The sequence below is a fragment of the Medicago sativa genome, chromosome 2 (assembly GCF_051527215.1).
Source record: "Medicago sativa cultivar Bolivia chromosome 2, Bolivia_mono, whole genome shotgun sequence".
Classification (NCBI taxonomy): Eukaryota; Viridiplantae; Streptophyta; class Magnoliopsida; order Fabales; family Fabaceae; genus Medicago; species Medicago sativa.
This window is the reverse complement of record NC_140750.1, coordinates 23,373,414-23,399,548: the sequence shown is the minus strand read 5'-3', so window position 1 is coordinate 23,399,548 and position 26,135 is coordinate 23,373,414. Positions and strand designations below refer to the sequence as shown.

Below are 26,135 nucleotides of genomic sequence, written 5' to 3'. Positions count from 1 at the left end.
ACCTTTGATAATTACTTTTAATCAAGATTTTAATGCTTTCGGATACTTAATCAGGCTGGACACGGTCGATTAAGTTATCCGATCGACTTTGTTATCGTTTAAGGAATTTGGACACGAATGTTTAAACGCTAACTTGGAAATAACGATGTCGCTTTGGACACGAAGGATATTGTAGAAATGATTGTAATAATATTGGTTATAAAGCTAGAGTCTGTTAATCGATCGAGAGATTGCTGCTGTTATGCTTGCTCGTTATCTTATACCGCAAGCGAAATAGTTCGATCCCCTCTCGTTTTTACTTTAGTGTCAAATATGGATATAGTGTTACAAACAAACAAATTATATCCAAACCCTTAACTTGAACGATTGTGAAAATGCTTATGATTAACGTAACTCCCTGTGGAAACGATCCTATATATACTCACGTGTACATAGTTATATGACATGTAGGAAAAATCTTACATCAAAATGGCGCCGTTGCCGGGGGGTAACGGAAATTTTTGTCATAAGTATTGAAACAATTTTGTCATGTTAAGTCAATTTTGCACAAAATTCTTTCATGCATATACATATACACATATATCATTCATTATTTTTTTATGCTAACCACTTGGTATAGTCTTGGTGAACTTTGTTTATGCGAGGTACCGTTGCTAACGAAGACCTACAATTTGATCCAGAGATTGAGAAAACTGCTAGGTTACTTAGAAAGCAAGCAAAGGAAGCTAGGAGATTAGCCAGGCTGGCTCAGCCGGAATCTTTACTTTTTATTCCTTCTCCGTCAGGTTCGGTGCATACTATATCACTAGGTGATTCTTCACATTCTTCTGCACATTCATCTCCGAGGAGTGAACCAGAAGTAGACATGGCTAATGAAGATGAGAATGCTCTACCTATGTGGGTTAGTCCGAGGAGGCTAGCTAATCTTGGCAATCGTAATGCCAAATCAATTGAGCTGAAGTCGGGGTTGATAAACTTGATAACTCATAACCAGTTTACCGGTATGGATCATGAGGATCCATATAGACATCTTACTAACTTCTATGTTACCGCCGGTACACTTGGTATGAAGGAAGATGAGGAAGAGGGTGTGTTTGTGCAATTGTTTCCTCATTCTTTGATCGGGAAGGCTAAGGAGTGGTATCTTGATCAACCAACTTCTTTGATGGAAAATTGGGGTGAGCTAGAGAAAGCATTTCAAGAAAGGTGCTTTCCGGAATATAGGCATCTTGAGGCTAAAACTTCAATTACAACTTTTGCTCAAGGCCAAAGTGAGACTCTTTGTGAAGCTTGGGAGCGTTATAAATCATTGCTAAGGAATTGTCCAAAGCATGGTTTTGATAGCCAAATGCAACTATATCTTTTTCGTCAAGGGCTTCAAGACATGTCCAAGACGATGCTAGATGCAAGTGCTGGAGGTTCTATTGCTATGAAAAATCCAGCTGATGCTGTCAAAATCATTAACCAAATGGCTCTTAACAAAAGAAAATCCTCTCACAACCGGAATCCTAATCAAAGGAAAGTCGGTATTCTGGAACTAGAAGCAAATGATGCGGTCTTAGCTCAAAATAAGCTCCTCACTCAACAAATAGAAGCTATGCAAAAGGAGATGAGAGCTATGCCAAAACAAATTCTTGAATCTCTCAAGCAAGAAGGAGGAACCGCTCAAGTCAATACTTGTGGACTTTGTACGGGGGATCATCCCAACGGCTATTGTCCCGAACCCGGTTCTTTTGAAGGGGAAGAGGTCAACTATGTGGGAAACCAACAAAGGCCTAACCAACCACAACAAGCCGGAACCTCACAACAAAATCCGGGTACTTCCAACTTCCAAGGAAGGTATCCGGCCAACCAAAACCAACAAAGACCTTGGAGAACACCGTACAACAATAACTATCAATATCCACCATCAAACTTCTACCAACAACCTTACCCTCAATTCCAACAACCATTCAATAATCAATACCAAAATCCACCACCAAATAACCCCCAACAACCGAATAATTCCCAAAGCACCGAGGAGCTCTTGAAACAATTCATGCAAGTGTCCATGGCTAACCAGAAAAACACCGACGCGTCCATCAAAGGCCTTGAAACGCAAGTTGGTCAGTTAGCACAACAAATGGCTCAAGGTCCTCCGCAATTGGGAGCTTTCACCGCTAACACTCAACCAAATCCTAAGGAGAACCACAAGGCATAGCAGTCAAAAGCTATAGCTACAAGGAGTGGGAGAGTAGTAGGTAAAGGGGTAGGTGATGATATTGTTGTTGAAGAGAAGGATGATGAAGTTGTCAATGAGGAGTACAAAGAGAAGTTCGAGGAGGATAGTGTAGAGATAGAGGAGGAAGTGTATATAAAAAATAAAGAAGCATTAGTTGAAAAAGAAAAAAATCAAAAAAGAGATCTAGTGGTACAAGAGGAGATGGAGAGGAAGAATAAAGATGTGGGGAAAGATAAAGGGAAGAAACAAGTAGTTGAGAAGCAAGTGGTGGCTCAACGCTTACCATACCCACATGCTCCATCGAAGAAAGACAAAGAGCGGCAATACGCAAGGTTTCTTGAACTCTTCAAGAAGTTGCAAATTGATATACCATTCTCAGAAGCCTTGGAGCAAATGCCGGTCTATGCGAAGTTCATGAAAGATATCCTTTCCAAGAAAAGAAGAATCAACGATGAAGAGACGATCCAAATCGATGCCAATTGTAGTGCTATTATTCAAAGAACGTTGCCTAAGAAAGAGCAAGATCCGGGAAGAGTCACTCTACCGGTAGCTATTGGCGCAACACATGTAGGTAAAGCACTACTTGATCTTGGATCAAGCATCAATCTCATGCCTTTGTCCGTTGCCAAAAGAGTTGGTGACCTTTGTATAAAGCGGACTAGGATGATGTTGCAATTGGCCGACAAATCCTTTGCAAAACCACTAGGTATGGCCGAAGATGTTCTTGTAAAAGTGGACAAATTTATTTTTCCGGCTGATTTTGTGGTTATGGATGTCGAAGAAGATGAGGATGTGCCTATCTTAATGGGAAGGAATTTCATGCAAACGGCTCGGATGATGATTGATCTTGATGATAATATCATGAAGGTCAAGGTAAATGATGAAGAGGTTACCTTCAACATCCGAGAAGCTTTGAAGTACTCGAAAGACAAGGGTGCATGTTTCAAAATGGATGCAACCGAAGAAGTCATCTTGACTACTCGGAAGCAAATGCACAATAGAACACCCCTTGAGAGTGCTTTGGTGGACGCACTCAATGCTATTGATGAAGACGAAGCAAGTGCCATTGAAGAGTGTTTGAAGGAGCTAGATTCCTTGAAGGAGGTTCTTCCTAATCAAGCCATTCTTGAAGATTTGAAAGAAGAATCCAAGGAAGAAGCCAAAGTTGATGACACCAAGGTAGAATTAAATATTTTACCATCTAATTTGAAGTATGTTTTTCTTGAGAAAGATGGTACAAAACCGGTGATCATCAGTAGCTCCTTGTCCATCAATGATGAAACCAAGTTGGTAGAGGTTCTCAAGGCCAACAAGGAAGCAATAGGGTGGAAGTTATCCGACTTGAAAGGGATAAGTCCATCTTATTGTATGGACAAGATTATGATGGAAGAAAACTTCAAACCGGTAGCACAACCGCAACGCCGCTTGAATCCAAACATGAAAAAGGTGGTGCGAAAGGAAGTAGTGAAGTTGCTTGAAGCCGGCATGATCTATCCTATCTCGGATAGTGCTTGGGTAAGCCCGATTCAAGTAGTTCCCAAGAAAGGAGGAATGACGGTGATCACTAATGATAAAGATGAGTTGATCCCAACTAGAACCGTCACCGGATGGAGGATGTGTATAGATTATAGAAGACTCAATCAAGCAACAAGGAAGGATCACTTCCCCTTGCCCTTCATGGATCAAATGCTTGAAAGACTCTCTGGTTAATCCTTTTATTGCTTCCTAGATGGTTACTCCGGTTACAATCAAATCGCCATGAACCCAGATGATCACGAGAAGACGGCTTTCACTTGCCCCTTTGGTATTTTTGCTTATCGAAGAATGCCATTTGGCTTGTGTAATGCACCCGCAACTTTTCAACGGTGTGTTCAAGCAATCTTCTCCAAACTAATTGGAAAATGCATGGAGGTGTTCATGGATGATTTCTCGGTTTTCGGTTCGTCATTTGATATGTGTTTGAATAGCTTGGATACCGTGCTGAAGCGGTGTATTGAAACTAGCTTGGTGCTCAATTGGGAGAAATGTCACTTCATGGTTACCGAGGGTATTGTCCTTGGTCATAAGATTTCTGCTAAGGGTATTGAGGTAGACCAAGCAAAGGTCGATGTCATAGGAAAGCTTCCTCCACCGGTAAATGTCAAAGGTGTGCGGAGTTTTCTTGGTCATGTCGGTTTCTACCGGAGGTTCATCAAAGACTTCTCAAAGATTGCAAAGCCTATGAGCAACTTGCTCAACAAAGATAAGTCTTTTGTTTTTGATAATGAATGTCTTGATGCATTTGAATCTTTAAAAGAAAAGTTGACCACCGCACCAATAATCATTGCTCCTAATTGGGATTTAAATTTTGAATTAATGTGTGATGCAAGTGATTATGCTGTTGGTGCGGTCTTGGGTCAACGTAAGGACAAAATTTTTCATGCTATTCACTATGCAAGTAAGGTTTTAAATGAGGCACAAATTAATTATGCCACAACTGAAAAAGAGTTACTTGCAATAGTATATGCAATGGAGAAATTTCGTTCTTACTTTGTAGGTTCCAAAATTGTTGTTTATACTGACCATGCAGCTATCAAGTATCTCCTTACTAAGTCCGACTCAAAGCCTAGACTCATCCGGTGGATGTTGTTGCTTCAAGAGTTTGACTTAGAGATCAAGGATAAGAAAGGCACGGAGAATCTTGTAGCTGATCACCTTTCAAGGTTGACAAACAATGAGGTAACCAAGAATGAACCGGAGGTTCGTGAAGAATTTCCAGATGAACGGTTGCTAGCTATCAATGTGAGACCGTGGTTTGCCGACTTGGTAAACTACAAAGCAACCGGGTTCATTCCGGAAGATTTTGAATGGCAACAACGCAAGAAGTTCCTTCATGATGCTAACCACTTTGTGTGGGATGAGCCTTATTTGTTCAAAATTGGAGCGGACAATCTCTTGCGTAGGTGTGTGGATGATGAAGAGGCAAAGAAGATCCTATGGCAATGTCATAATTCGCCCTATGGAGGTCACTTCAACGGGGAAAGAACAGCCGCAAAGGTACTTCAATCCGGGTTCTATTGGCCAACTTTATTCAAAGATGCCAATTTACATTGCAAGTATTGTGATGAATGCCAAAGAACCGGATCAATGTCAAAAAGAAATGAGATGCCTCTACAACTCATCCTTGAAGTGGAAGTGTTTGATTGTTGGGGTATAGATTTTGTTGGCCCTTTTCCTTCATCATATTCAAATGAGTACATCTTGGTAGCTGTTGATTATGTTTCAAAGTGGGTGGAAGCCGTAGCATCGCCTAAAGCCGATAGCAAGACGGTAGTGAAGTTCCTAAAAAAGAATATTTTCACCCGGTTTGGTACACCAAGAGTTCTCATTAGTGATGGAGGGTCACACTTTTGCAACACACAACTTGCCAAGGCCCTAGATCATTATGGAGTCAAGCACAAAGTAGTGATGACATTCTGTCATTACGTAATATTAGGGACTTATTGTGACATTTTGATAGAGTTCTTATGCAATTTCTACTGTTCTGGAGTGCAAAAAGCTTAAATGTTGAAGTCTGTTCGAAGGAAATCGCGCCACGCCAATTTCAAGCCGTGCTGCGATTTTGGAAGCAAAATTACATACTCCCTGTTTGAGGGAAATCGCGGCACGCCTATATACATGGCGCGGCGCGATTTTGACGGGTCAGGCCCATGACTTCTATAAATACTGCACTCAATCTGAAGAACAAGGGTTACGATTTCGGAGAACGAAAGTGCGATTTTAACACCCAGAAGGCTGCAGCGGAGAGGATTTCATCATCTCTAACCCAGTTTATGTATGTTTTAATTCTTTCATTGATTATGCTATTTGTAAACTCAATTATGAGTAGCTAAATCTCTTAGAGATTAGGTCGGAGATGAACCTATGTAACCCTAATTGATCATATGTTGCTGTGAAACTCTATTGTTTATTAATGAAATTCTAGTCTTTATTCAATTCAATTGTTCTTACTGCTTTTTATATCCTGATCAAATATAAACATGATTTTGTGAGATCGAATGACTACTGACCATAGCTTTCGACTTAGACCTAATTGAATTGTTCTAATAAACATGGTTAGTCTAGGAATGGATAATCGTTTGTTAGTGATATTAGGTTAACGTTCATAAAACCTTCAAGGATTATTAGACCACCTAAGGAATTAGGGGCTGTAGTTTAAGAAGAGGGTCCTAACTCAAGGGATTGATTAGGGCTAATTTGTTAACTATCGTGAAACTAGAAAATCATTAGTAACAATAGGTGCAGTAACCAAGTAGGGGAAACATAGAGGATTCGAAGACCTGATCTCATCTCTCTCCATATTTTCTTAATCAAATCTATTTCGTTTATTTGATTTCGTAAAATCAAACCAAATCTACCGCCTAGTGGCAAATCAAAATAAACTTTTACACATCCTATTCTTATAACGCGATTGAATTATTGAAGTTAAAACAGTCCTCGTGGGAATGATATTTTTACTACTTCGATAGTATTTGGTGCACTTGCCAAACCTCTATCAAGTTTTTGGCGCCGTTGCCGGGGACTGTTGAATTATTTCAACAAGGCAATTACGTTATAATTTAGGGTTTTTGCAATTTACTTTTCTGTTTTTAATTTTTATTTTTCTGTTTTCATATTCACTTGATTACTTTGCGTTGTGCAGTGCTACTAAGGTATTTTGCTGTTTATGCGAGGTAAACAGAGCTCGGACGACTTAGAGTACGATCCGGAAATTGAAAGAACTGCTAGAGCACTTCGGAAAGCTGTCCGATCGCAAAGGTTAGCTCAATCCGTTCCACCGGGTGTTCGAGAACAAGTACCGGAGCAACTCTCAAGTGAATCTGAAACAATCTCTTCTCCTAAATCTGCAACTATGGAAGGGGAAGGAGTTGTACCACCAAGACCTAAGCTTGGAGACTACGGGTTAGCCACTCATCGCGGTCAACTGACCCACACTTTTCAACCAGCTAACCCCGTAGCATTCGACATCAAGACAACTGTCCTCAACGGTTTGAGGGACAAACAATTCGATGGGACTGAAGCTATGAGTCCTCATGAACACTTGAGCCGTTTTGCTGAAACCTGCGAGTTTTGTGTGCAACCAGCCACCGTGACTGAAGCACAAAAGAAGCTAAGGCTGTTTCCTTTCACCTTGACGGGAAGAGCAAAAGATTGGTTGCTAACAATTCCAAACGGGACTGTCCAAACATGGGAAGAGTTAGAGCTGAAGTTCTTGGAGAAATATTTCCCTATGTCTAAATATTGGGAAAAGAAGATGGAGATCTCTAACTTCAAGCAAGGAGAAAGTGAATCATTGTATGATGCTTGGGAGCGATTCAATTTGCTTCTTAAGAGATGCCCTAATCATGAGTTCACCGAGAAACAATACCTCCAAATCTTCACTGAGGGGGTAACACCAAACACTAGAATGTTCTTAGATGCCTCCGCGGGAGGTAGTCTCAAAAGTAAAACTGATCATGAAGTTCAAGCTCTAATTGAAAACATGGCTGGCAATGAGTATCGTGATCAAGCTAAAAAGAAAGAAAGAGGAGTGTTTGGGGTGAGTGAACAAACTGCTATCCTTGCTAACCAAGCAGCGATGAACAAACAGATCGAAGCTCTAACTAAGGAGTTTCAAGGCTTCACTTTGGCTCATAAGCAACAACAAGTAGCTGCAATCAAGTGTGACTTATGTGGTGAAGAACATCCCAACGGTGAATGTGTTCCAGAAGGGTCAAATGAAGAAGCTAACTTCATGGGAGGTTATCAAAGGCAAAATCAATACTACAATTCAGGCATTAACAAGCATCCCAATCTGAGCTACTCAAATAACAATGCTTTGAACTCTCAGATGCTCACTCCTCCTCAACAACAACAAAGGAAGCCATCAGCTCTTGAGGAAACTATGATGAACTTCATGAAGATGACTCAAGGCAACTTTGAAGAGATGAAGAAGAGTCAAGAAGCTGAAAGAAAGAACAATGAAGCCTCTAGGAAGATGCTTGAAACTCAACTGGGGCAATTGGCTAAGCAGTTGGCTGAACAAAACAAAGGCGGATTCTCAGGTAACACTAAAGATAACCCTAAAAATGAGTCTTGTAATGCTATTGAATTGAGGAGCAAAAAGGTTTTGACACCTTTAGTTCCAAAAGCTCCAAAGAAGGTTGATGAAGTAGTTGAGGTGGAGGAGAATGATGTAGTTAAAAAAAATGATGAGGGTGTAGTTGAAAAAGAAAATGATCATGGAGTAGTTGAAAACGAAAGGAAGAAAAAAATAGAGGGAGAAAAAAGTGAGAAGTTAATTGATGAAGATTCAATATTAAGGAAGTCGAAGAGTCAAATTTTGAAAGATGGAGATAAACCACAGATTGTTCCATCATATGTGAAGCTTCCATACCCTCACCTTTCGAAGAAGAAAGAAAAGAATGAAGGCCAATTCAAGAAGTTCATGCAACTTTTCTCACAACTTCAGGTGAATATTCCTTTTGGTGAAGCTCTTGATCAAATGCCGTTGTATGCTAAGTTCATGAAAGACTTGTTGACTAAACGAAGGAAGCCTAAGGATGATGAGAACATAGCACTTTCTGAAAATTGTAGTGCTATTCTTCAAAAGAAGCTGCCACCTAAGCTGAAGGATCCTGGTGCTTTCACTATCCCTTGTTCAATTGGACCGGTAGACATTGGTAGAGCTTTATGTGACTTGGGAGCAAGTATAAATCTGATGCCACTTTCAATGATGAAGAAGCTTAAGTGTGGGGAACCAAAACCAACAAGAATGACCATTACTTTAGCTGATCGGTCAATCTCTTATCCCTTCGGTATACTTGAAGATGTACTAGTCAAGGTTAATGACTTGGTGTTTCCAGCAGATTTTGTGATCTTAGATATGGCTGAAGATGAGGATATGCCACTCATTCTAGGAAGACCTTTCCTTGCAACTGGCCGTGCTCTGATTGACATTGAGAAAGGAGAGCTAATGTTGAGATTTCATAAGGAGCAAGTAGTGTTCAATATATTTGAGGCCATGAAGCACAAAGATGAAAATCCCAAGTGTTACCGGATTGACATTGTTGAAGAAATAGTTAAAGATGACTCTTGTGAACATCAACCAACACACCCTCTTGAACGTGCAATTGTGAATTCTATAGCAAAAGGTGAAGATGATGAAGATCTTGAAGTAAGTGATTGTGTGAAGCAACTAGCAGCAAGCAAGCAAGAGTTGGGTCCGGTAAAAATAGAAGAATTAATGGGTAAGCACTCTATGGATGCTCCTATTTTGAGTGGAGAAGGAGAGAAAAATCCAGAATTAAAAGAACTCCCTTCTCACTTGAAATATGTTTTTCTCACTAAGGATGCCTCTAAACCAGTAATCATCAGCAATACCTTGACACCTTTGGAAGAAGAAAAATTAATGAGGGTGTTAAGAGACAATCAAGGAGCTTTGGGGTGGAACATTTCTGATTTGAAGGGTATTAGTCCAGCTTATTGCATGCATAAGATACACATGGAGGCTGAATACAAACCGGTAGTTCAACCTCAAAGGAGACTTAACTCAACAATGAAGGAAGTGGTGAAGAAAGAGGTGCTGAAGTTGCTAGATGCAGGTATGATCTACCCTATCTCAGATAGCTCATGGGTGAGTCCCGTTCATGTGGTACCAAAGAAAGGAGGAATGACGGTGGTAGCAAATGAAAAAAATGAATTAATACCTACCCGCACCGTCACTGGTTGGAGAATGTGTATAGACTACCGGAGGTTGAATACCGCAACAAGAAAAGACCACTTTCCATTACCATTCATGGACCAAATGATTGAGAGATTGGCTGGCCAAGCCTTTTATTGCTTCTTGGATGGGTATTCGGGGTATAATCAAATTGCAGTGGCTCCGGAGGATCAAGAAAAGACTGCCTTCACTTGTCCATTTGGAGTGTTTGCTTATCGAAGGATGCCCTTTGGGCTGTGTAATGCGCCGGCAACCTTTCAAAGGTGCATGCTTTCCATCTTCTCTGATATGATAGAGAAGAACATTGAGGTATTCACTACTACAGAAATCAGTTTTCACATCAGTTGGAAACTACTTTTCACATCAGGTGGCAACCGATGTAAACTGATATGATGTGGAATGTGCACGTCATTTCACATCAGGTACGAACTGATGTAATAGCGAAATTTCCACATCAGGCTTTTTTCCCACTGATGTGATACGTTCTTTTTAAAATTTAAGATCAGGGTTTTCACATCAGTTTTATGATAGACACTGAAGTAAAATAATTATATTTATCATCAGTCTTCTATCCCACCGATGTGAAATCTACACTTTTTTTTTAAAAAAAAAAAATTATGCTTTATTAAGACTGCGCTTGAGACCATGTTCTTTTCTTTTATTTATATTAGAAATATGAAAAAAAAATGATATTTTAATGCCAAAAAGGAAGCTAAAAAACTAACAGATACAAAATTTAATTTATAACCCTCACAAGTATTCATTTCAAAGACATACAATTATCACTTCAAAATTGAAAAACTCCTATAAGCTAGAAGATCGTCCCAACCAGGCCATAGTCTGCCACTTCAAAATCATCACTCAATAACAGAGAGGATGGAGGTGAATGTTAGATTTGTCTTGGCTTGTTCAAATATATAAAATGAGAAACTCACAGTTGGATGATAATAAGCATATATCATTCCAATTATCCATATGTATCGATCAAGCCCTGAGCAAAAACGCCATTCATGCAAGCGGGTAAAATGTGATTTAGATGGATCAGGATCAGTATAACCTGCAAGTTCAAAGAAATATTCCTGTCAACATGATCTGATGTGCTTTCATGTGTGCACCCAAACATAAAAAATGTTACTAACCGAGCAAGAACAATACCTGTGTTTGTTTAAAAAAAAATAAAAAATACCTATGTCAAAAGATTTCTACTGTTAGGATCATCAATCACTACCAGGACTAAAAGCAGAAATAGCATATCAAAACACTTACCTTGGTGCGAGCTGCAAAAGATTTCTGCGCAACGAAGAGTATCCTGGGACCTATAATTAATTACAATTAAGTTATTATGAAAATACAAATTGTAATACATACAGCGAGAAAATAAACACATGAATTTCTAGTTCCAAAGCTTTATAACATATCTACAATCATCACTTTTAGGGTAAGATAGAGCTAATGACAAGAAATGGGCATCGCCAAACATCTCACTTACCAGTACATATGGCTCACATACCAGTACATATGGCTCACATACCAGTACATCCTCATGTTCCGAACATCTCACTTACCAGTACATATGGCTCACATATGCCAAACTAGTAGGGTCCACCCTGCAATTTCCAGCATCAGTACCTTAACTTTCAGAATTTAATTAAAATACCAAACGATATCCTTTTTGAGCAAACGAACACTCGTTAGAAAGCTTAGGGTGTCAAGATTACATATATAATTTTTGTTTTGAGGGTTAACCATCCAATTGGTACAGTTTAACAAAAGAGTGGGTATTCGTACAGAAAGATGACTGAAACTTTTCTCAAACTTGTAGGTAGCTTTTCTCTTACTATACTTAGTAGAATTTAACAATTCTTATGTCTAAACTGTAGGGAATTTTGTCTTCTTTGCAGTGGATTAAAAATCATTAGCATATGACCTATATTCAGAGAGTTATGTTAAATTTACCACAAGTATGTCTACACGAATTTCACATAAGCATTCCTTCTTTTATATGAACTTGCAAACCAAACATATATAGTTCAATAACAGCCAAAACCAGACCATTTAACTTACAAAATCCCTTTATTTTCCATGTTCTTCTCAGTTTCTAACATAACTCATGATTTTTCATGTTCTTCCCCAAATCTCATTAAGCTCTTAATTAAATCCATGAAATTCATTCTCAATTCCTAAACCCTAAGCTAAAATCAACACTTAAATAAGAAACTCACATGCTTTTGAGTTGGTATCTGTCAAGAGCTCCAAGCTGCAATTGAACACCCCAAGCTTCTACTTCAATTAAAATTCCTTTCTCCTGCATCTAAGACCAAAACAGATTATGAATAACTCCAATTAAGACCCTTGCAATTTCCATTGTTGAACTTAAAAGAACACTACCAAATTTCCTTATGGAGGGTGGTGATTTCGGCTAAACAGAGAAGAAATGAGGAAAATTATGCTTGCATGATACTTCAAATAGTGAGAAGATCATGATTTTGAGGTTGCATGTTGAATTATTGAGAAATTGATGAGTAAGGGATGAGTGGAGAGGGAGCCGAGTGTTTGAGAGGGAGAGGGGGGGGAGTTCTTTTCTGGTTTTGTGAGAAAGAAGAATGGAAAAAATGAATGAGAAATAAAGGAAAAGTCTTATATATAAGTGTCTTCTAAGTAATCATAACTAACAAGTAAACTACCGTAAATAATATAAGAATATTTAACTACCCTAAATTGAGAAACAATAACATTAACATAACTGTCTATTTGACATTGTCATATGATTTTTTATAATTTGCATATCTTGAAACTGATTGAGCCTTAGAAAAGAAGAAAAACCAAGTGTATTTTGTATACTGCAACTATACATGATATTCATATATATTTCATAGAACAGTGAAACATATGATTACAGAACTTTGTTTGTTAATCAAACCGAATGACATTATGTACATGTATATACTCATTTGTGTTCTTTCTTTCTTAGAAGCAGGAACAAGCCCCTGGAAGCTTGCCGCCTGTTGTTCTCATAATGTTTGCCTTATCTTTTGCTTTCAGCGTTTCATCGTTACCTTACATATTGCATCCATTATCAAACATTGCTAACTTAGTGACAATCAGAGATTAAATACAGATCCATACACATGAGATCGAATCCAAGTAACAATCAACAAATATGAAATTCTAATTGACAAATCAACAATAATAATCAAAATAAAATCAAATAAATCCATTTATACAATTTATATACTTGTTCTATCAAACAAACCATATAAATAAAAATAAAAATTTGATAGAAAAATAAAAACGTAAGATCTGAATGAAAAGGAAGAACAAGTACCTGATTAGATTATATCTGATTAAAATGCCACAGCTTTCAAAACCTTAAAACCCACCAAGATCAAATCAAATGAAATCTACAACAAAAATCACACAAATCAATAAACCCCAAAACCTAACATTTAGTTCAATAAACTCAAATTCAAAAATCAAACAACACAATCAGCTAAACCCTAAAATTATTTCAACAACAATAAAAACAAATCAAACAACACAATCAACTAAACCCTAAAATTATTTCAACAACAATAACAACAAAGAAGTTAAAATTAAAGGGAAGCTAAAATGAGTGTTAAAGAAAACTTACAGGTTTGAAGAGTGAATAAGTTCAGAAACGAAGAACAAAACAAAGAAGGGTTTGTCGTTTTGCTTCACTGCTTGCTCGAAGAAGAAGTGAAAAAAGATTGGGAATTTGCGTTGTGTTTGGTTCGATTGAAGAATTGGAATTGCGATTTACAATTGTGTTTGGTTCGATTGAGGATTGGGGATTGGAATGAAGAAGAAGAAGTGAAAAGGTGAGGAACGAAGAAGAAGTGAAAACGTGTGGGTGGATGTGTTTTTACGATAGAGGAAAGGATAAGGTAAAGGTGAAATTTTGTTTTTACCTCAGGCAGTTCTCACCCACTGATGTAAAAATAAGTTAGCCAAAGTTTTCACTCAAATTGCGAAAATGCCACCGCGTGTTTTTCCCTTCATTTCAATTATGCACTGATGTAAATGCTATATGCTATTAGGAATTCCCTTCATGTGCTTATGTCAACTGATGTAAAAACTCACAGTGTGTATCTTTCCCTTCAGATATTTTTCCTGCTGATGTGAAAACTAAAACCCCCATGATGTTAAATGTATATTTTGTAGTAGTGATTTATGGACGACTTTTCTGTTTTTGGTAAGTCTTTTGATCAATGCTTGTTCCATCTAAATGCTGTACTTAAAAGATGCACCGAAACTAACCTTGTTTTGAATTGGGAAAAATGTCATTTTATGGTAACTGAAGGTATAGTTTTGGGGCATAAAATAAGTGCTAAAGGCATTGAGGTAGACCAAGCCAAGATAGAGGTTATAGAGAAACTTCCTCCACCCATCAATGTTAAAGGAGTGAGGAGTTTCTTGGGGCATGCCGGTTTCTATCGGCGGTTCATAAAAGACTTTTCTAAAATTTCCAAACCCCTCTGTAACCTCTTAGTCAAAGAAAATGAGTTTAATTTTGATTCTGAATGTCTAAATGCTTTTTCTTTGATTAAAAACAAGTTGGTAACTGCACCGATAATCATTGCACCCAATTGGAATTTACCTTTTGAACTTATGTGTGATGCAAGTGATTATGCTGTTGGTGCAGTCCTAGGCCAACGCAAGAACAAATTTTTTCATGCAATTTACTATGCAAGCAAGGTTTTAAATGAAAATCAAGTTAACTATTCCACAACTGAAAAGGAATTGCTTGCGGTAATCTTTGCATTGGAAAAATTTCGTTCTTATCTAATAGGCTCCAAAGTCATTGTTTTTACAGATCATGCAGCTCTCAAATATCTCTTAACTAAAGGGGATTCAAAGCCTCGACTGTTGAGATGGATCCTATTATTGCAAGAATTTGATCTTGAAATTCGTGACAAGAAGGGAGTCGAGAACGTGGTAGCTGACCACCTCTCAAGGCTGGAGAATGATGAGGTAACAAAGAAGGAGAAGGCCATCAAGGCCGAGTTCCCTGATGAACAACTGTTTGCTATTGGAGAAAGACCTTGGTTTGCTGACATGGCAAACTTTAAAGCCGGCAACATAGTTCCTGATGATCTGACCTACCCTCAAAGGAAAAAGTTCTTCAAAGATGCAAACCACTATTTGTGGGATGATCCATATCTGTTTAAGGTAGGTACTGACGGTTTGATTAGACGTTGTGTTGCAGGTGAGGAAGCACATAGTATCATGTGGCACTGCCATAGCTCAGCTTATGGAGGCCACCACAGTGGAGAAAGAACAGCTGCAAAAATTCTGCAAAGTGGATTCTGGTGGCCCACCCTTTTCAAAGATTGCCACGACTTTGTCACAAGATGTGACAGATGCCAAAGGACAGGTAATATATCAAAGAGGAATGAAATGCCCCTAAAAGGAATCATTGAAGTTGAACCATTTGATTGTTGGGGTATTGATTTTATGGGACCATTCCCTTCCTCTTACTCTTATCTCCATATTCTAGTCTGTGTTGATTATGTCACAAAGTGGGTTGAAGCGATACCATGTGTTGCTAATGATGCCAAAACGGTTGTCAACTTCCTTCAAAAGAATATTTTCACTAGGTTTGGAACCCCTAGAGTATTGATCAGTGATGGGGGGAAGCATTTTTGCAATAATTTTCTTGAAAATGTGCTCAAAAAGTATAACATTAAGCACAAAGTTGCAACTCCCTATCACCCACAAACTAGTGGTCAAGCAGAGGTTTCAAACCGACAGCTGAAACAAATTCTGGAGAAGACAGTTGCGTCAAATAGGAAAGATTGGTCTAGGAAATTAGATGACGCACTGTGGGCATATAGGACAGCCTTTAAAACCCATCTTGGGTTCTCACCCTATCAGTTAGTATATGGGAAGGCATGTCATCTTCCAGTCGAGCTAGAACATAAAGCTTATTGGGCCATTAAGGCCTTAAATTTTGATCAAGTAGCCGCTGGTAAGAAAAGAATTTTGAAACTTAATGAACTTGAGGAGATGAGGCTTAGAGCGTATGAAAATGCGCTCATCTATAAAGCCAGGACAAAAAGGTATCATGACAAAAACTTAGTGCCTAGGGATATTAACTGTGGACAACTAGTTTTGTTGTATAACTCCAGGTTGAAGCTGTTTCCTGGGAAGCTCAAGTCAAAATGGTCTGGACCATTCTTGGTCAAAAGTGTGTCACCATATGGAGCTGTTGAACTAGTGACACCTGAAGGAGATCGAAGTTTCAAAGTAAATGGACAAAGAGTTAAACCATACCTAGGTGGCGACCTACCAAAAGGAAGGGTGGCACTCATTCTGAAGGACCTCTGAGAATCCTTAGCAGTCAAGCTAGTGACGATAAAGAAGCGCTGGGTGGGAGGCAACCCACTACATTTATTTTCTTTTTGATGTATTTTCTTTAGTTTCTTTTTAATGTCGAAGTCCATTGAACTTATTTCCCTATTGTAATTGCTCCTGCACTTGTTTATTATTAATGAATTTGTTTTGTTTCATGTGACCTATTCCAGTTTAGTAACAGTTGTTTGATGAAACGGTATTCCAAAAGTTCTAAAGGGGGGGTGACTTGATTCAAAGGCGAAGTGTACGGCGTTGCTAGGTAGTCACATACTCCCAAAAATCTCAGCCATAAGGTTCATTGCCAAATCTTGTTTTTCAATTTACTTATATTTAGATTAGTTTTCCATGCAACTACATTTCTAGAACTTGCATTGTTTCTCTATTATTGATTGGTCTTTGTCAATTACACACTGAGGCAAAAGTGCTTGGTCCTGTGAGCCTTTTTGAAGCCTACCCTGTTTTAATTTGTTGAATTTATCCTTTCTTAACCAATTGTGAGCCGGTAGGATTAGAACTTTTTGTTCGGTGACAAACTACATTACAAGCCTAGAGACTTTTAGGACTTGTCCCTTAATGAATTTCTGAGTTAAGGCATTGTAGAATGTTGCTAAAGATTAAGTTTGGGGTTGCTATTGGAATTTGCAACCAACTAAGTTTGGGGTGGGGGTACTAGAGAATAAGAGAACAAAAAAATGAAAGAAATATGAGATTGTCATGCAAAATATACACATAAAAATGGTGTATCAAAAAAAAAAATTGAATGATGAAAAAGGGACAAAACATTGAAAATCCGAGTAACTTCAAACTCGATTGTCCCTAAAATGTTAAAAGTATTCTCTAGTACCTTTGCATTGATTGTATTTCCACAAGGTGAATGATCGAAGGATTGAATTTTGTGCTTTAATTTCCGTAGGAATGCCTAACTCAAATTTTGTGTAGCCTACTTATCCAAATATATCCCACCTTTCACCTAAGCCCCGTTATAACCCTAAAGACCTCAAAAGTGTGTAATGATATTGACTTTGATTGATGTTTAGAAACTTTTCAAGCGTATGGTAATATGTAGACCTGCATGTCGACTGGTAGAACCCTATTTCATATTGTTGCGTGGAGTTGTGAATTGGTGGATGCGAACAAGTCAAACTAGCTCATCTTTAGCTAGAAGGAGAATGAACTTTTGGGTACTATCGTTTTGTCAGGTAACTGTTATTTTACTGTCGTTTGTCACTGTTGCAAGCAAATTCCTTGAGGACAAGGAATGGTTTAAGTTTGGGGTTGTGATGACATTCTGTCATTACGTAATATTAGGGACTTATTGTGACATTTTGATAGAGTTCTTATGCAATTTCTACTGTTCTGGAGTGCAAAAAGCTTAAATGTTGAAGTCTGTTCGAAGGAAATCGCGCCACGCCAATTTCAAGCCGTGCTGCGATTTTGGAAGCAAAATTACATACTCCCTGTTTGAGGGAAATCGCGGCACGCCTATATACATGGCGCGGCGCGAGTTTGACGGGTCAGGCCCATGACTTCTATAAATACTGCACTCAATCTGAAGAACAAGGGTTACGATTTCGGAGAACGAAAGTGCGATTTTAACACCCAGAAGGCTGCAGCGGAGAGGATTTCATCATCTCTAACCCAGTTTATGTATGTTTTAATTCTTTCATTGATTATGCTATTTGTAAACTCAATTATGAGTAGCTAAATCTCTTAGAGATTAGGTCGGAGATGAACCTATGTAACCCTAATTGATCATATGTTGCTGTGAAACTCTATTGTTTATTAATGAAATTCTAGTCTTTATTCAATTCAATTGTTCTTACTGCTTTTTATATCCTGATCAAATATAAACATGATTTTGTGAGATCGAATGACTACTGACCATAGCTTTCGACTTAGACCTAATTGAATTGTTCTAATAAACATGGTTAGTCTAGGAATGGATAATCGTTTGTTAGTGATATTAGGTTAACGTTCATAAAACCTTCAAGGATTATTAGACCACCTAAGGAATTAGGGGCTGTAGTTTAAGAAGAGGGTCCTAACTCAAGGGATTGATTAGGGCTAATTTGTTAACTATCGTGAAACTAGAAAATCATTAGTAACAATAGGTGCAGTAACCAATTAGGGGAAACATAGAGGATTCGAAGACCTGATCTCATCTCTCTCCATATTTTCTTAATCAAATCTATTTCGTTTATTTGATTTCGTAAAATCAAACCAAATCTACCGCCTAGTGGCAAATCAAAATAAACTTTTACACATCCTATTCTTATAACGCGATTGAATTATTGAAGTTAAAACAGTCCTCGTGGGAACGATATTTTTACTACTTCGATAGTATTTGGTGCACTTGCCAAACCTCTATCAAGTAGCATCACCGTATCATCCACAAACGAATGGACAAGCTGAAGTTTCTAACCGGGAGGTCAAACGCATACTTGAGAAGACGGTCTCTACATCTCGGAAGGATTGGTCGGCTAAACTTGATGAAGCTTTGTGGGCATATAGGACTGCATACAAGTCTCCTATAGGCCTCACTCCTTTCCAAATGGTCTATGGCAAATCTTGTCATTTACCGGTCGAGCTCGAACATAAAGCCTTTTGGGCGTTGAAGTTCCTAAACTTTGATCAAGAGAAGGCCGGTGAAAGAAGAAAAGTTCAAATGCATGAGCTTGAAGAATTGCGAAATCAAGCTTATGAATCTTCAAAGCTCTACAAAGAAATGACCAAGAAGTATCATGACAAGAAGATCATTCTGAGACAATTCATGCCGGGACAAATGGTATTACTTTTCAATTCAAGACTGAGGTTGTTTCCGGGCAAATTGAAGTCTAAGTGGTCCGGACCTTTCATGGTTAAAGAGGTCAAACCGTACGAAGCTGTTGAACTTGAGGACCCAGTCACCAAAGCCAACTGGACTGTTAATGGGCAAAGGCTTAAGCCCTACTTCGGTGGTGAAATTGATCGATGTTTGACGACGATTTCACTAATCGAGCCATGATTTCTTCAAAATGCGTCAAGCTAAAGACGTAAAACAAGCTCTTGCTGGGAGGCACACCCAGTTTTGTAAGTATTTTTATGTTTATTGCATATAGTAGTAGTACATAAGCATTTACAAGCAGAAATGAAAAACTTTGAAAAACTGATCCTGAAGCTTCACGCTATTAGCGTATTTTTCGCTATTAGCGTGAGAGCTCCAGAGAGCCACGCTATTAGCGTGAGTTTGGCGTGAGGGAAAAATTTTTGTGGGCCCAAGGGGAGTAACTCCCCTTAACTGCCCACAACCCACTCCCCTTATTCCTTTTACGGTTTCATTTGCCCCTTTTCTCACTCTCACACACAAAACAACTTCTCTCTCACATACAACCCTAATTCACAAACCCACTTTTCAATTGGTTTCAAGCATCCATTTTTGCATCAATTCTTCTTGCATTTGTGTTGCTTCTCTCTTCATTAACAAGGTTTGATCTTCTCTTCCTATCTTTGTTCTTGAATTTAAAAAAATCTATGTTTTTGACATGATTAGAGATGGTTAGGTTAGGGTTAGAGTTTTGATTTGTGAATAGAGATTGGTCTTCATTGATAATAGTTGGAAAAGGAACAATAATCATAACCCACATGCAACAAACATTCATCTTTTGATTTTGACCCATTTTGTAAATTTGAAAAATAAGGGTTTTGAATGATTTGTATGCCAATGTTGTGATTTTGATTCCTTTTCATGATTCTAATGTGTTCTTGAGACATAGGATGAAACCTAGGGTTGAAATATGCTGGGTTGTGCTGAGAAATTGCAGGAACAAAGATTTTGAAAATTTGAAAAATTGCAGGAACGAAGAAATACGCTAATAGCGAAATATACGCTAATAGCGCAACTTTTCCAGAAAAATTTCGCTAATAGCGTACCCTACGCTAATAGCGAAAGTTTCCCAGAAAAATTTCGCTATTAGCGTGGCAGGCGCTAATAGCGTAGGTCTTCGTACTTGCCCAGATTTTCAAAATTTTTGATGTTTTTAAATAACCAATTCTACTTTGTGCTAATATTTTCTATGCAATATGTTGGTGTTTCCTGGTTTTGTTGCAGATGGCACCGAAAAATGTTGAAAAAACTACCGGGACTAAACGTCCTAGAGGCAAAGGTGCCTCTACCTCTGCTGCACCTGCAATCCCAAACCGTTTCCCCACCCCTGCCCACTCTGCCAGGTTTAAGAAGATGGCACAGTACAAAACCTGGCACGAGAAAACCTTTGACATTCACCCTAGTGGTGAGCATGCTGATATGCTCCATATTTTTACTGGTCGCAAATGGACCAAACTCCTTGTGCCCGCAACTGAGATTAACACCGACCTAATCAGGGAGTTCTATTGTAATGCTGTCCCTGATGCCTCACCCGCTACCTTTGCTGAGACTTTCTCTTGGACTTCTTATGTCCGAGGAAAGCAAATCCCATTTGATAGGGATGCAATCAATGATTTCCTCGAAAATGCCTTAAACCTTGAGCTATCACCTGACCCCACAATGCCCACCTTGTGTACCTATGCTAAGAGAAACGCTCAAGGAAATTGGAAATTTCAGCAAATTGAGCGTGATATCATGAACAAGGGTAGGCACTTTGTAAAGAATGACAAGGGAGAGATTAGGCATGCACTTACCAAGGAGATGACCGCTACTGCCCGCTTAGTTTTCCAATTCCTTGTCCACAATGCCCTTCCTAGAGCCCATACATCCGATGCCCCAAAAGCCGTTCTACCACTCATCTGGTGCATTATGAAAGAAGTGCCCGTTGATATTGCTCGCATCATAGCCAATGAGATGAAGGCTGTGGCTTTGAAAGTTGCCACAGGTGCTAAGAAGGTGGCATTGTTCTACCCGGGTTTGATTATGGGATTGCTTAAGGCTAATGGAGTGCCCATTTCTGGACCCTATGATGAAGATATTGAAGGGGCCATTACTGACACTCATATTCGCACCTGGGAGAAATCAGAGCAGAGGGCAGCCCAATACCATTTCTCTGATGATGATGGTGGCCCATCTAAGGGTGCTGGTTCTTTTGACTTTTCAGGTTTGCAGACCTTTATGCTGGAGCAGCAGATGCATAACCAGTACGTGAGGGACCAGAACAGCTTCTTAATGGATCAGAATGAGGCAATTTGGAGGAGCAACATGGGCATACACCAGGACCTCTACAATGCTCACATGCATCCGGGAAATGCTGAGTACCCGGTTATGACTCCTGAGCAGTACCAGGCTTATGTTCATTGGCCTGAGGGCAGGCCAAATCCTTATGTGGGGGTGGCTGATGCTGTTGATGATGAGGCGACACCTGATGATGCTGGAGTTGTGGGTGATGATGATGTGTACCAGGATTTTGATATGGATGATGCTGGAGAGGATGATCAGTGATAGTTTGGGTTTTTAGTGATGTTTTTCTTTTTGCTTTCTAACTCTATGTTTTTATTTATTTCATGTTGGAACAGTTGTTATTTGGTTGTATTTTGTACTCTTCAAGCACTGTGGTTTTTAGTGCTTGATTTGTTACTTTGTTACTTTATATTTGGTTTAATAACTTAGCTTTTTGGTTTAATAACTTATGCTTTGGATGAAATTTTTGTTTGCATCTTGCTTGTGTCTCTCAAAAGAAAATTGCTCATGAACAATAAATTTTAAAGTGCTCCATGGAGCCATGTTTGAGCAAAAGCAGGTGAGTGATAATGATATTACTTGTGAGAAAGCGTAAGGCCAAGGTATTGGTTTCCTGTTATTCTAGGTTTTTAATAAGAATTTGAAACTTGTACTTTGCACAAAATATATATCATGTAAGTCTTTTCATAAACATAAATATCTTTGAACCACTTAGTACTTAACCTAAATGTGAGGTAGCTTCAATCTGTTGTATATATGCTGGAGACCGATAATCATCGTCTAACTTGTTTTAGTTATGTTAAATCTGATAATTATTTTGAATTGTTTGAAAGCATGGAAAGGATCAAGGCACTTTTTGAATTGAGAGTAACCTACTTGACCACATAAAGCCTACCTGTGAGAAGAGCGAGTATCCGATACCCCAATCTGAGCCAAATGAATCAAGTCCTCAAACATGAACTGTCAATATTCATAAGCACAATGCTTGTTGAATTTGCCTGAAATTTTTCAAAAATCCAGTTCATGGTTGAATCTTATAGGACTTTGATAATTTTACTTTGTTGAACCCTTAACCTTTTTGTACTTTGTCCCTTGCCTTAGGATAGGGGAACATTCAATTAGAGTTTTGTTGTATTCAAGTTGGGGAGGAAAAGGAGGCATTATATGTTAAGTTATGGTGAAGTTGTAAAATAACCTGACAACATTGAATCAAAGAAAAAAATTGTACATTTGAAAAAGAAAAGAAAAGAAAAGAAAAAAGAAAGAGAAAAATCAAAAATAGAATAAGTTTTCAAGGTTATAAGTTTGATTGTTAATCACCAAAGGTTTTAATTCTTGGTAGGGAAGTATATGGATTTCAAGTTGTGATACAAAAAAAAAATGTTCCTCTTTGATAGGCTTTCTGATCAATTGTCCCACATATGACATTTCTTTTGTAGCCCGGCCAAGTTATAACCCTTGCAAGACCTTTTGATCCATGCTTTTATGCTTTTTGAGACGATATTTGGATGGACACCTAACTTAAATAGGATGTTAGCATGATTGCTGGATGTGTGTTCATTACCTCATTCATTGTTATCATTATATTGCATTTACTTTCAAAGAAGTGTGTTAGGTGTGGTTCATAGATAGATATGTTTATGTTTTGAAGTTTATGATGTATAGTTTGTGCTTAGGACATTTTTCGCATTCTTAGTTTGAACCTAGAGTAGCGGAGGACTTCATGCTTGTCCACGCGATCATATTTGAATCACCATTGTTTATTTTTATTTTGAATTGTTTGACACCATGTTGAAAACCTTGTCCAAAGCCTTGTTAGTTTCCTTTTCAATTGATTTGTTTGAGGACAAACAAAAAGCCAAGTTGGGGAGAGTTTGATAAGTGTTTAAAAGTGATATATTTCATATAGGAGTTTAGGCATTTTAGTGACTTGTTTTGCAAGATTCTCTATGGAAAACTCCAATTATTGTGTAAATATGTCATTTATGCTTTTGAGCCTTATTCTACCCTTTTTGTGCAGGAAAATACAAGCAAGGAGCAAGAAACGTCAAAGTTCAATGTCCTACGCTATTAGCGTGTCCTACGCTATTAGCGTGATGAAGAAATGGCCAAGGTCAGAGAGATACGCCATTAGCGTACCTGGGGCGTAGGTTTTGGAGAACTCTTGAAGAGTACGCTAATAGCGTATTCTGAGCTATTAGCGTACAAGCTCCAGAGAGCTACGCCATTGGCGCACCTGGAGCGTAGCTAGTCAAGAAGAAACACGCTATTAGCGTGGTGTACGCTATAAGCGTAAAAACTCCAGAGGACCACGCTATTAGCGTAGCTGGAGCGTAGCAGCAGGGCAAGGCCAACGTGGCACACTCCTATTGGCCAGATTATAGGCCGCCTTACCACGCTATTAGCGTGAGTTGCGCTATTAGCGCAGGTGCAAAAACACAGGCCATTTAAATAGCATTTTTACCTCTCTTTTAGGTATTCACTATTCCATTGAAACATTTTATACATTTCTAGAGAGAGGTTAGAGCTATTTCATAGAGAGAAACACAAAGCAAGTGATTAAGGAGTAGATTCAACCCTAGATTCATTGAGACATCAAGGATCTTGGCATGGAATCTTCATCTTTCCTTCATTCCTTGCATTAGTTTACATGTCTATGTGTAACTATCACCTTCTATGTAGTATTGAGGTAACTATCAAGCTATTATGTAATCTTTTGATCTTTTAATATATAAGGTTCTAGCTTAATGATTCAATATTGTTGTTATTCTTGCTTTTAATGCTTTCAAAGAGATTCAAGATGATTTGGACACAAACTCTTGAATCTAGAACTAGAATAACAATCTATCTTATGTTATATCACTCTTGACAAGTTTGTAAACCTTTGATAATTACTTTTAATCAAGATTTTAATGCTTTCGGATACTTAATCAGGCTGAACACGGTCGATTAAGTTATCCGATCGACTTTGTTATCGTTTAAGGAATTTGGACACGAATGTTTAAACGCTAACTTGGAAATAACGATGTCGCTTTGGACACGAAGGATATTGTAGAAATGATTGTAATAATATTGGTTATAAAGCTAGAGTCTGTTAATCGATCGAGAGATTGCTGCTGTTATGCTTGCTCGTTATCTTATACCGCAAGCGAAATAGTTCGATCCCCTCTCGTTTTTACTTTAGTGTCAAATATGGATATAGTGTTACAAACAAACAAATTATATCCAAACCCTTAACTTGAACGATTGTGAAAATGCTTATGATTAACGTAACTCCCTGTGGAAACGATCCTATATATACTCACGTGTACATAGTTATATGACATGTAGGAAAAATCTTACATCAATCTTATAAAGGTTCTGAAGAACAAAAAGAGAGCTAAGAAATAAAGAAAAGGAAGCTTTAAAGCGTCTGAAGAGACGTGCTTCTGAAGACTAAAAGTGCTCCTGAAGACAAAGTACTCCTGCAGACAAAGTGCTCCTGAAGAAAGATGACGTCATCAAATGTTGAAAGTCATCAGAAGCAGAAGTTAATCAGAAGCGGGTAGTTCAGAAGCGACTTCATCAGAAGCTGAAGCTCATCAGAAGCTGATCATCACCTCAAGCTGAAGATTCAAGGATCAATACTTCAAAAGCTGTCTATTGGATTCGAAAACACTGCAGAAGAATAGTGGAACTTTGCAACGGTCATTTTGGTGAAGATTTGAAGGCATTGGAAGCTTATCTTCAAAAGCGTTGACATTGTACTATGTACGAACTGTACAACCACCTTCTCCACTACTCTGTTTTGTGTCCACGCTACAAGACAAGAAAACAGCTCCAGAATACAGCTACGCCTGCAAAGATGTTCCTTCACAATGGGAATGGATTTCAAATTGGTTCTTCATTGGACAACAACCAAATCAGGCAAAAGATCATTGGTGAAAGATCAAGCTTCAACAACGACTCTTTTGATGTGCTAGCAATTTCACAACGTTTCAGACCTCTATATAAAGGAGTGAAGACTTAGAGATTGGTATACAACTCTGACTCTACTACAATTTACAAGCGCCAAACCTCTGCTGAAATTGTTCTGCATTCAAAGTCACTTAGAATTTCTGTTTCTCAAGTTCTTATATTAGAAATTCTTAAGTCTTAGAGTCTGTATCTGTTTTGTTTTGTAAGCACCTCTTATTGTATATCAAGTGTTCAATCTCAAACAATTTTCTGTGTAATTTTGTTTGTTTAGAAGTCTCTTGCAGTTGTGCTTGAGCGTAGAAGTCTCTTGATTGTGTTCTTAAGCATAGGAAGACTCTTGCAAAGTGTGCTTGAGCAAAGGAAGTCTCTTGCTGTGTGCTTGAGCATTTGTAATCAGATATTACATTCTAGTGAAATCTCCTTGGAAGTGCAAGGGGGACTGGACTACTTCCGGATTGTGGAAGGAACCAGTATAATTGCTTTGTGTCTTTCTTCTTCTCACTCTCTCTGTTCTTATCCGCTGCATTCAGATTCTGATTATCACTTCAGAAGCTGTCTCACTTAGCTTCTGACCAGTGTGTTCAGTTTAGGAGAAACGAAGAATTTTTAAAAACACAATTCAACCCCCCTTCTTGTGTTTTTCTCACCTTTACAAGTGAGCTGCTTAGTGAAATGTACTAGGTGGAGTTTCAAGA

At 38.4% G+C, this 26,135-nt stretch overlaps 1 protein-coding gene across 3 annotated transcripts; it reads right to left on the bottom strand.

The window, feature by feature from the left end:
• Window positions 1–10,683: 10,683 nt before the first annotated feature.
• Window positions 10,684–14,150, bottom strand: LOC146945635 (uncharacterized). 3 transcript variants are annotated; one of them, XM_085743946.1, is made up of 6 exons: window positions 13,594–14,150; window positions 13,288–13,363; window positions 12,185–12,273; window positions 11,452–11,569; window positions 11,229–11,278; window positions 10,684–11,019 (listed from the first exon to the last, which is right to left on the bottom strand). In XM_085743946.1, the coding sequence occupies exons 4-6, from the start codon at window positions 11,505–11,507 to the stop codon at window positions 10,820–10,822; spliced, it is 306 nt and encodes a 101-aa protein (XP_085600072.1). In that variant the 5' UTR covers window positions 11,508–11,569; window positions 12,185–12,273; window positions 13,288–13,363; window positions 13,594–14,150; the 3' UTR covers window positions 10,684–10,819. The 3 variants fall into 3 exon arrangements, with proteins under 3 accessions (XP_085600072.1, XP_085600073.1, XP_085600074.1); XM_085743947.1 differs by having other exon boundaries at window positions 12,185–12,267; window positions 13,288–14,150; XM_085743948.1 differs by lacking the exons at window positions 13,288–13,363; window positions 13,594–14,150 and adding an exon at window positions 12,351–12,567.
• Between the last annotated feature and the right edge of the window lie 11,985 nt (window positions 14,151–26,135).

Coding starts and splice junctions, on each gene's coding strand:
- LOC146945635 (XM_085743947.1), bottom strand. CDS start 11,507: ATGAGGATGTACTGGTATGTGAGCCATATGTACTGGTATGTGAGCCAT. Junction 11,279..11,451: donor TATGTGAGCCATATGTACTG/GTAAGTGAGATG, acceptor AATTAATTATAG/GTCCCAGGATACTCTTCGTT. Junction 11,020..11,228: donor CTTTTGCAGCTCGCACCAAG/GTAAGTGTTTTG, acceptor TTGAACTTGCAG/GTTATACTGATCCTGATCCA.